General features: G+C 35.7%; 1 protein-coding gene and 1 non-coding gene across 3 annotated transcripts in view; one reads left to right on the forward strand and one right to left on the reverse strand.

Annotated features, from left to right (window-relative positions):
• The window catches only part of RANBP2 (RAN binding protein 2), a 77,248-nt gene that overhangs the window by 50,322 nt on the left and 14,672 nt on the right, over positions 1-12,254 (reverse strand). For both annotated transcript variants that reach the window (XM_039222208.1, XM_039222209.1), the window contains exons 2-4: positions 3,042-3,109; positions 884-995; positions 242-394 (exon numbers count right to left, since the gene is read on the reverse strand). In XM_039222208.1, coding sequence (XP_039078139.1) covers positions 242-394; positions 884-995; positions 3,042-3,109 — 333 coding nt within the window. The remainder of the gene's footprint in view (positions 1-241; positions 395-883; positions 996-3,041; positions 3,110-12,254) is intronic.
• On the forward strand, positions 6,045-6,181 carry LOC120223970. The gene has a single exon (XR_005526429.1). It is a non-coding gene; the product is annotated as a U4 spliceosomal RNA (small nuclear RNA).

Consider the following 12,254-nt stretch of genomic DNA (forward strand, 5'->3'; position numbering starts at 1 on the left):
TTTATTTTTTTAAGTTTATTTATTTACTTTGACAGAGAGTGAGAGAATGACAGAAAGAGAGGTAGAGAGAAAGCGAGAGAGAGAATCCCAAGCAGGCATGATGTCAGCACAGAGCCTGATTCTGGGCTCGAGATCATGACTTGAGCAAAAATCAAGTCAGATGCTTAACCAAATGAGCCACTCAGGCACCCCACACACACACACAACTGCTTTTATTACAATTTCTTATTCAGTTTTTTACCTTTAGTTTATAAATTGCAGGACTTCCTGGGAAAAGTTTAGCTGCTCTTTCAACCCAATATTTTGCTCTTCCATCAGTAACATCATTTTTACAAAGCAATTCTGCAATCTTCAATACAAGATCTTTTTGTGTTGGGTTTAATTCCACTGAACGCTGACATCAGAAAAGAAATAATAAATTAGTAGGATTCCTAAGGTACCAACACTCACATATGAAAGCTAAAAATTTATCACTGCCCACACTAAAAACTTTTCTAAATGACAATGTGTTATTTCAAAATTGTTAAAATGAAAGTGTCTTGGAATTTTTTTGCAAGATGAATTAAATAAAACTTAGGTCTTTATTAGGTAAATATCAAATAAAGAAAAAAACCACACTTAGAAGAACAGCATTTGTGACCATGTTAGACTCAGAATTTATAGGTGTTAATCTTCTTTCACAAGTGCTAACTTCTTAATGATTACAGTGTACATTGGGCCAAATAAGTTAAAATCTGTTCTAATCTGTATTGCTTTATAGTACTATGATACCAATGCTTGTTTTCATGGCATCCATAAAACATATCTGAGTTATTTACTATATAAATTACGCTGGGCATATGTGTGGCTGTACAAGGGCTATATTTTAATCTTAATAGTTTACCTTATAACATTCGACAGCCTTGTCTGTATTTTCCTCAACTTCATAAAGAAGACCAAGAAATCTGTGAGCTTTGGGATCCCTTTCTTGCACATTAATATATGTAGATATATATCTGTTTAAAAATAACAATATAAATATAAATAATCTTTAAATTTTCATATTCAGAACTCTATTTAAATACTAACCAAAGAAAACATCTTAAACCAAAGCAATCACTAAAGTAATCCACATTGTTATTCTAATTGACTACCACTATTTATTTAAATTAGAATATGCAAACAACTCAAAAGTACCCATAAGAATACTTAAACACAAACATACATACAAAATTGACAATAAATTCATTCTACCATTAAATACTACATTTACCAAATGTTTTTTCTAATACTACTCACACATAAGAAATGGATAGAAAACTACGAGGATGAACCTAGAGGGTATTATGCTAGCAAAATTAGTCAGAGAAAGACAAACCTCATATAACTTCACTCATATGAGGACTTTAAGATACAAAGCAGATGAACATAAGGGGAGGGAAGCAATATTAATATAAAACATATGTAATATGTTTATGTAACATATATAATCTATAACATAGATTACGTGTATATGTTACATGTAAAACATATATGTTATATATAATATATGTTATATAATATAAAACATAAAAACATAAGAGACTCTTAAATATGGAGAACGAACAGAGGGTTACTGGAGGGGTTGTCGGAGGGAGGAGATGGGCTAAATGAGTAAGGGGCATTAAGGAATCTACTCCTGAAATCATTGTTACATTATATGCTAACTAACTTGAATGTAAATTAAAAAAACAAATTTCAAAAAATGAATGCCTAAATTGCTTTTTCTTTCTGATTATATTTTAGTTAAGCATGAAAGGGTTTTACATAGGAATCAGAAAATGATTATAGTAAATATTTTTAAAGTACCATCATGCAAAATGCTGAGTTACCACTTCTAAATAACAACTAAAAAAATGTACTATTTACCTTTTTTTTAAAGTAATCTCTACACCCAATGTGGGGCTCAAATACACAACCCAGAGATCAAGAGTTGCATACTCTACTGACTGAGCCAGCCAGGTGCCCCAAGAATGTACTATTCACCTTCTAAATAAAAAAATATTTAACAGTACTGTTTGCAGGTAAACTAGAGCAGAGGAAAAATTACTAAATCAACTAGCAAATGTAGGTAATTTCCATTTCTTAAATCAAGTAACAGCTAAAAAATAAGTTAACCATCTTCAAGGCCCAGTGAGTATTATCTAAAAGAAGTCAGACCAAAGACCAAATCTGGAGGGAAAAGTGTCATATTAATAAGGAAACGTGTTGACAGCCCCATTGCTGCTAGTTAAACAAAGGTGTTATTATTTTCCTTACTTAACAGCATTTCCATCTTCCCATTAATGCTTTAACCTGCCTGCCCTCCTTCCTAATTTCCTGCCTTAAACCACTACAAATCAGATCACCAACCTTCTTTGCCTTACAGGTGAGACAGTGCCTCAGGGGATTACCTACTGAGTCAATTAAAGATCTTTTACACAAGCTATTCTCTTGCCCAGAAATCACAGTTTAATTTTATACTCATCGGTACCAGAAATCTAACCAGGGAGAAATTAAAAATAAACATGGTTTTCTTTTATTTATTTTGTTGTTGTTGTTGTTTTGTTTTTTTGTTTTTTTGTTTAATTTCTAGGAGAGAGAGAGAGAGACAGCGTGCGCAGGGGAGGGTCAGAGAGAGAGGGAGATACAGACTCTGAAATAGGCTCCAGGCTCTGAACTGGCAGTCAGCACAGAGCCCGACGCAGGGCTCGAACCCACAAACCGCGAGATCATGACCTAAGTGAAAGTCGAACGCTTAACCGACTAAGCCACCCAGGCGCCCCAAACATGGTTTTCTTTTAAAGCCAAATGATTTCTTGCCCTAAGTATAAACAAGCAGCGGACATGCAGAAAATACTCATTCTGGGCTCAATCTCCATGGAATTGAGGCTAGTCTGAAGTGATAGAATACATTATTTACAAGACTCGAAATAAGAAGAACTACTGCTAAAAAACATCATATTTTCAGCCATCTCAGGTAGGAATACAAGGGGAAAAAATGATTTTAGAAAACTAAAGTATGTTTACAGTTTGGTACTTACTTTTTAGCAAGATCGTATTCTTTTACTTCATAGTACAGCTTTGCAAAATAGAATCCTTTCATTGACTTCTAAAAAAAATTAAAGAGTTCTTTTACTTTTCATATTTTGAATTTTGTAAAGTTTTCACAGAACTAAAAATCTGTCCTAATAAGGTTAATATTAATATATTTGATTTCTGCTCACCTAAAAGAAAAAAAAAACTGCCTGTAGAAATGCACGTATGTTATAAAAGTCATGACTCCATGTTTTATAATTCTCATCACAAAACAAAAAATAAATTTAAAAACAGCGAAACAAGACAATGTCAGAAATTAAGAACTTACATCAGCAAGAAACCTGAAAAACCATGTGGTGCCACTCTCTCACTTTATAGGTAACTAAACCGAGAGAAACCTGCTTTCTTAAGGAAGGTAAGGTATACTAGAAAGCTCTCCTCTCTTGTCATATGCAAGCCTTTATGGGGAAAAATAAGCAGGTACTTCCATGCCAGTAAGGCACCAGGGACAGAGGGTCCAGGTACTGTTCTCTCTACAGATCACTATTTTACACCCAAGGAATTAAAAAGGCAAAAATAAAAGTTGAATTCTTCCAGTAATAAGCCAAGTCCACTTGCCAGCTCTTTTATTCCCATAAGTTCCCAAGTTTAAAATGCTGGGACACACCAGATAATGTTATACACACAGGACAAAAGAGTACACAGCCATCAAACACTTAATCTTTGAAAACTATAAAAGGACACAGGAAAAAAATCAATATATTAAGTGAAGAAAGAAGTCTACTACAAAGCGGTATGTTTTCACTTATTCATTTTATTCTAAAAAATGCAGATTTAGGATTTGTTCATTGTGCCTACTATTATTCAGCAGGCATTGTTCCAGGCACTAAAGAACCAGAAGTACACAAAAACATCTCTTATCACGAAAGCTGCATTTTAGGAGAGGTGACAAGCAAACTGTTATCTAGATAGGAGCAAAAAAAGAGTGTTATTTGTACTATTTCATCTATTATTTATAGTATGTCATATTTTTAAGCAAAGCTAAAATCAGTATTCATCTCAGAATCACAGAATCCTAACACTGTGCCTGTTCAGTAGGCAGTGTTTCTTCTTTCCTAGTTGGTAATGGTGCTGGGACACAAACAGTGGCATTACAGACCCTATAAAATAACACAGAGACAGAATTGTCAGAAAAGGTCTCATCAAGGAGATATCTGATCAGATACCTGTAGTGCAGTGGTCATCTAGGGCAGACTAGGCAGCACCTGGATTATAATAATTTAATCCCCACTGTTTACTATGTTTCAATTTTTCCTTCTTAATGAAACCCACAGAAAATACTCTTAAATCACATTTATCTTCTTAAAATACTCTCCTCATGACTTCAAAGATACCATGCTCTCCAGTTTGACTTCTACCTTAGTGACCACTCCTCAGGCTCTTCCTCACATGGACTTCCCCTAGTCCTAAAGGCTCTTCTCTTTCAGGAGATCTCATCTGCGACATATATTGAATCTCACCTATGACCACTGAGGATATGCTGACTATCAAATATAGATCTATGGCTCTCATTTTTCCTGAGCTCTAAACTTATGTGCAAAATATAAAATATCATCACCGAAACCTATCAGTTCTATCTTCTTTGTTACTTCAATCCACTAATTTTTCTTATTATTATTTTGTTGTTGTTAAAATGTTTGTTTATTTTTGAGACAGACAGAGACAAAGCTTGAGGTGGGAAGGGGCAGAGAGAGAGGGAGACACAGAATCCAAAGCAGGCTCCAGGCTCTGAGCTGCCAGCACAGAGCCCAACACGGGGCCCGAACCCACAAACCATGAGATCATGACCTGAGCCGAAGTTGGACACTTAACCGAGACACCCAGGCACCCCTATTATTATTTTTTTTTAATTTGAGAGAGAAAGAGAACAAGTGAGGCAGAAGGGCAGAGGGGGAGAGGAGGAGGAGGAAAAGGAGGATAAGGAGGATGGGGAGGGGAGAGCGCGAGAATCCCAAGCAGGTTCCACGCTCAGCACGGAGCCCAACATGGGGCTCAATCCCACAACCCTGGGAACATGACCTGAGCCGAAACCAAGAGTCAGATGGTCAACCATTTAAGCCACTCAGGCGCCCCTCAATCTACTCATTTTTCTACATCTCTGTTGCTATTACCTAAGTCCAAGCCTGCTATGATCTCTCTCTAGGACTTTTGTAAAAGCTAATTTGTTCCTGTTTCCCTATATATATTTTCCCTCTCATCTAACATCAAAGGGGTATAATTTCAAACACAAGACAATTCATGTTATGCCTTTGCTTAAAATTTAATATCCTACCATGGCTTCCATTATACTTTGAAAATGCCCAAATTTCTCACCAAAGACTAGCATGATATGGCCCCTACCCAGCTCTTTACTTCAACTTTACTTCGTCTGCCCTTTGCACACTATAGTTTAATTTTAGCCATTGACTAAAACCAGAATGCATCTCTCCAATTGGGCAGCCATGAGGAATCTGTTTTAAACAATCTGGCCAAAAGCAGGTATTGGTGTGATATAGTTTTTCATTTACATACATTCATTGAATTTATGACATTGAAAACACTGGATGGAAACCATATCCCTTAAAGCAGACTAATGCCACATCATCTAAATAAACACACACATGAATGAAAGAACAAGATTCTCACTATCCTAGTAAAACCACAATTAAGGGCAAAAATTTTCAGAGAATCCCCTGACCCTCCAAAAAAACAAAAACAAAAAACCACTCTATTGAGCATAACTCTAGTCTGGCACAGTGAAACAACGAGAAGTGTAGAATAAGTAGGAGGTCTCCTGTGCCCCTGACCTCCCTCTTACTTCCCCTCTACACCTTGGGGAGCCAGGGCTGTGTCCAGTACATCTGTCAAAAGCATAACACAAGTATCTGAAGTCAAGATGAATAAAGAAAAAACTCCAGTGAAGCCAAAAGGGGTAAAATCTATATTTTCAGTAATAATACAGACCCAGAAGCTTTGCGCAGTGGCAGTATCGTAGCCAATGAGGTTTATCCGAGGCGCGATTATTGCTAATAATACAGACCCAGAAAGTGGGTCCCAATCCTTAACTTTTTAAGTTTTAAGCAGATGTTGGAAAAGTTACTATACTGGCTTTGGGCAGCCAAATCTTCAAACACCTCACATTTTGGTCCTTGATATCACTTCTTCCTATCTTTATGAAGCAGAAATCACCTATCACTGGATTGTTTACTCAACATTAGAACTAAGTTTATTTAGATCTTCACCCAACAGGACTTGGGTTCAGACCTTCACGAGACAAACTGGTTTCACTCTTATAATAATGGGTTGTCTCCATAATAATCTGCTCAGTACAAAGAGAAGCCACAGTTCAGACATCAACTGCCTGCATGAGCAACTAAGACAAATGAGGTTCTGACTAAACACAGAATCCCATCTAGGCAGGACAACACAGCAGCACAGCAGTGTTTCAGATAGTTCTGGACAGCACTCTCCCACTGTCTTCTCTGAAGTACACCTTCTTCATTATTTCTCATAAATAAAATCCTGTTTATTTCCTTTACTGAATTCATACATAAGTATGTTTGTTATTATGGGTGTCTATCCCTCAAAACTGTAAGGCTGCACTAGGGTAAGGCCCCTGTGGCTTGTCCACCACCATGGAACCAAGAATATTAACTGGCAGGTGTCACACATTCACTATTTACTGAAATATACATAAATTTGTGTACCCCTGGTTATTTCCTAATAAATTCCTAAAAACTAAATAACTAGGTCAAAGAACATAAATATTTGAACCGTTTGCTATATTGCCAATTTTCCCCTAAAGTTTCTATCAATTTACTTCCCTACTCAGTATTTGAATTTAGACATTTAGTCAAGTACATATTCTTCAAAATTAATTTTTCCCATTTCTTCAATCATCGCTAATTTAGTAAGCAGAAGAGGTATGACTAAGTCAACCTGGTATTTCTCTGATTAATAAGACCAGTTTCTAATATTTGCACTGAAATTTTTATAAGTTCTCTGCTTATATACTTTAGCTATTCTCAACTTTTAAAGGACAAAGAAAAGATTATCTCACCAATTTTTAAGGGTTCTTAAAACCCTTAATGGATCTTAACCCATACTGACATTTGAGGGCTTTTTATAAAGTTTTACCAAATTGTTACCTTTAATTTAGTGTTTAATGTGTTTGTGAAATAAAGCTTCAATTTTTATACAGTAAAAACTACCTTTGCTGTTCATTTTCTTCAAATTATATGGTAAAAAGATCTTTCTCATATGAGATAAATACTCATCTATATTTTCCTTCAGTTTCTCTAAAATTACTTTTAAGTCTAAAACTTAATTTGGTCAATAATATAGGCTAAAGCCCTATTTTAAAAAATAAGTTATTAAACTAAAAAAGATCATTAAACAAGTGTCAATTGTTCAAGTAACATCTATGAAATAATCCTTATAATCCATATTTTCTCCATTGCTTTGCAATGTTACTTAGCAAAGCCACATAAATCTTCTGTTATGATACCTTAACTTAATAAAACCCCTTTCCCAGGACACCTGGGTGGCTCAGTCGATTGAGCATCCAACTTCACCTTAGGTTCATGAGTTCGAGCCCAACAATGGACTCGCTGCTATCAGCACAGAGCCCACTTCAGAGCCTGTCTCCTACTCTCTCTGCCCCTTCCCCGCTTGAGCTCTTCAAATTAATTAATTAATTAATTAATTATCGCTCACAAGTTGGGGAGGGGCAAAGAGAGACAGACAGGCAGAATCCGAAAAAGGCTCGAGGCTCTGAGCTGTCAGCAGAGAGCCTGACGCATAGCTCAAACTCACAAACTTCAAGATCATGACCTGACCCAAAGTTGGACACTTAACCACCCAGGTGCAGCCCCCAAGCAGTTTTTTTCAAATCATAAAAGTATATACATGCAAATTTTCTGTTTGGATATCACAGTATTTCCTCTCTTAAGGAACCAATACTGTTAAATAATTTTCTTTTTTCCTTCTTAATGTTTATTTCTGTGAGAGAGAAAGAGAGGGAGAGGGAGAAAGAGAGAGAAAAAGAATTTGAGCGGCGAAGGGACAGGGAGAAAAGGGGACAGAGAATCCAAAATAAGGCTCCGCACTGTCAGCACAAAGACTGATGTGAGGCTTGAACCCACCAACCATGAGATCATGACCTTAGCTGAAGTTGGACACAACCGACTGAGCCACTCAGGTGCTCCTAAATAATTTTCAAAGGGCCTAACAAAGTGAGGGAAGAAACAAGGCAATGAGAGGACATGGATGTGAACTGTTATTAGGACAAACAAGAACATGGATGTGTTTTTCATGCTAAGGAAAAACAGCCAGTTGAGAATCTGAAAGAAAAAGGAGAAATCAGGACTCAGAAAACTGAAAAGGAGGAGAACAAAAAAGGTGTCATGGAGAAACCGTGAAAAGGAAATATATGATGAACAGAATAATGAATAGGGCCTGGTGGTTCACTGCCAATAGTCTCAGTTTACCAATGAAGAGGCAAGGTAGTTTGCTGAGTAAAACTTGTGAAGAATTCGAGGTGGACAGTGAAGTTCTACAACAGTGACTGAAAGGAATAAGAGAAAGTGGTGATCAAGGACAGGTAAATGGCCCAGAAATAAACACTCACATATATACATAATGTCACATATATACCTTGTTAGAACAAGGGTGCCAAAAACATTCAATGGAGAAAAGACAGTCTTCAACAAACAGTGCTGGGAAAACTGGGCATCCACATGCAAAAGAGTAAAGCTGGACCACTATTTTATGCCATGTGCAAAAATTAACTCAAAATAAATTAAAAACCTAAAACTAAGATCCAAAACTGTAAAATTTCTGGAAGAAAATACAGGAGAAAAGCTGTATGGTATGACATTTGATTGGGCAATGGACTTCTTGGAAATGATACCAAAGGATGGGAAACAAAAGTAAAAACAGACAAAAAGGACTATATCAAACTTAAAAACTTTTGTGCATCAAAGGACACAATTAACAAGATAAAAAGTCAACCTATTGAATGGGAGAAAATATTTGCAAATCATATAGTTGAAAAACGATTAATATGTAGCATATATTTTTTAAAAAACTCCTTACAACTCAATAACACAAAATCAAATAACCCAACTAGAAAATGGGCAAAATACTTTATACCAGACATTTCTCTAAAAATGATATATGAATGGGCTATCATCAGGGAAATGGAAATCAAAGTCACCATGGGATAGTACTTCATAATCATTAGGATGACTACTATCCAAAGAGGAAAAAAATGAACAGTTGATAATAACATGGAAAAGTTGGAATCCACGTGCATTGGTAGTAGAAATGTAAAATAGTGCAACCATTATGGAAGCAGTGTGGTGGTTCCTCATAAAGCTAAAATAAAAACTACCATATAATCGGGGTGCCTGGGTGGCTCAATTGGTTAAGCGTCCGACTTTGGCTCAGGTCATGATCTCACAGTTCATGGGTTCGAGCCCCGCATCAGGCTCTGTGCTAACAGCTAGCTCAGAGCCTGGAGCCTGTTTCAGATTCTGCATCTCCCTCTCTCTCTGACCCTCCCCTGCTCATGTGGTCTCTCTCTCTCAGAAATAAGTAAAAACATTAAAAAAAACAAAAACAAAAAAAACTACCATATAATCCAGAAATCCAACTTCTGGGTATATAACCAAAAGAACTGAAAGCAAGGTGTTGAAGAAAATATCTGCAGGGGTGGCTGGGTAGTTCAGTTAGTTAAGTATCCTACTTTGGCTCAGGTCATGATCTCACAGTTTGTGAGCTCAGGCCCCACATCAGGTGAGCTAGAGTCCTGCTCCAGGCTCCGTACTCTCTCTTTCTCTCTCTGCACCCATGGGATTATCTATCTCTCCTCTGCCCCTTGCTCACTCATGCTCTCTGAATAAGAAAAAAAAAACTGCATATTCATATTCATAACAGCCAAGGGTTGTAAGCAGCCTTTGTCCTTCAAGGGATGAATGAATAAATAAAATGTAGTATGTACAATACAAACAACAGAATGTTATTTAGCCTTAAAAAAGAAGGAAATTCTATCACAAGGTACATCATTTACGAAACTTGATATTACACTAAGTGAAATAAACTAGTCAGAAAAATAAATACTGTATAACTCACTTATATAAAGTATCCAAAGTAATAAATTCATAGAAACAAATTCAAAAGGGGGTCTTCAAACACTAGAAGGGAAAAATGGTGAGTTGTACAATGGGTGCACAGTTTTGCAAGATGGAAATATTCTGCAGCTCTGAGGACTGTGGAATGCTGGAGACCTAGGTGAAGTTGGAAATCTGAAATTTATAGTGGCACCAATGTAGAAATGCAAAGATAAAACAAATTACTTAAAAGAGCTTCAGAAGTAGTATTTTAGTTTTTATAACCCAAAGCTATAAGAAGAGATTAACCAGACAAAAGAATAACTATTTAAATCAATTACATCATTTTATATAGTCATATAACAACAGAAAAAAAAAAAAGAAAAAAGGAAAATGCTTTAAAATTGACTCTAAACATCCAATTCCCAGTCTGGTATAGAAGAACTTAGAAGTAGCCACACTTCTCAAACAACAAGAAAGAAGCTGAACTAAATAAATTAAATAATTAAAAAATACAGCTCTTTTTAGATCTATAAAAGAAGTTAGATCACTAACCGTCCCACAAAATTGGAGACAAATACAGAGAATCAAACCTCACCATAGCAGAAACCCCCACAGTAACCATTATCAACCAATATTAAGGTAGGAAAACCTAAACTGTAATAGACAATTGTTGGAAACTCAGTGTGGGCAAATCTGACAGATAAACTCCATCACATTACTTAAGTTCTACCAACTATATCATATCCAGTTCTAAGAGAAAAAAATGACAAGACATATTAAAAGCAAAAAGAAAAAAAAAACAGCTTAAAGATAGAGCAAGCATCAGAACCAGATTCAGATATGCAAGAGATACTAGAATTATGTCAGATTGAAAATTAAAGTAACTATAATTAATACACTAAAGACTCCAATTGATAAAGTAAAACAGATGAGCAATGTAAGCAGAAAGATAAAAATTGTAAAGCACTAAAAAGAAATTCTAGAGATAAAAAACAAGCCCTTGATGGCTGAGGTAAGAATCTCCAAGCTTGAGGATGTCTCAAAACAAAAAATCTACAAAACTGAAATGCAAAGAGAAAAAAAGAGAAGAAAAAATAAAACAATACCTAAGAATTACAGAACAACAAAAGGAAGAACATCCATGAAATAGGACTATCAATAAAAGAAAAGAGATGAAGGAACAGGAGAAATATCTGAATAATTGCTACAAACTTCCCCCAATGTAAAGTTACACAAAATCCCACAAATCTAAGAAGCTCAGATCCAGGATGCTCAAGGAACATCAAGCAAAATAAATGCCAATAATATTAATACATCTACACATATCATATTCAAACTACTGAAAATAAAAGACAAATGACACATAAGCTGGAGAGAGAAAAAAGAGACTTCACCTACAACAGGAGCAAAGGTAAGAATCACATTTAACTTCTCAAAAATTATACAAGAGTGGAATGAAATATTTAAAGTTGAGAATAAAAAACAACAAACCTAGAATGTAGTACTCCATGTAATTATCCTTCATAAGAAGTATTTTCTCACACAAGCAAAACTGAAGGAATATTACCAGTAGACAGAGTAAATCTTAAAAGTTCTCATCACAAGAAAAAAATTTTCTGCTGTGACAGATGCTAACTACACTAACTATGGTATCTACTTCACAATATATATTAATATCGATTATGTTGTATGCCTGAAACTAATACATTTTATGTCAACAAAACCTCATTAAATACATACTGGTAAAAGGACATGGTTGGAAAAAGATATACCAATGTAACACTAATCAAAAGAAAGCAAGCAAGAGTAGCTACACTGATTTCAAACAGAACACTTCAGAGCAAACAAAGTGATCTGGGTTCAAGAGGAGCGTTTTGATAAAGTATTCAATTCTCCTAGAAGACACAGTTCTTTACATGGTATGCACTTACACACAGTACAACATGTAAGGCAAACACACACACACACACACACACACATAATATGGGGTGTGTGTGTGTGTGTGTGTGTGTGTGTGTATTTGGAAACTTCAATTTCCCTCTATCAGCATTAGACCCAGCAAGC

Source organism: Hyaena hyaena, unplaced genomic scaffold (genome assembly GCF_003009895.1).
Source record: "Hyaena hyaena isolate Hyena2069 unplaced genomic scaffold, ASM300989v1 scaffold_1074, whole genome shotgun sequence".
Lineage (NCBI taxonomy): Eukaryota > Metazoa > Chordata > Mammalia > Carnivora > Hyaenidae > Hyaena > Hyaena hyaena.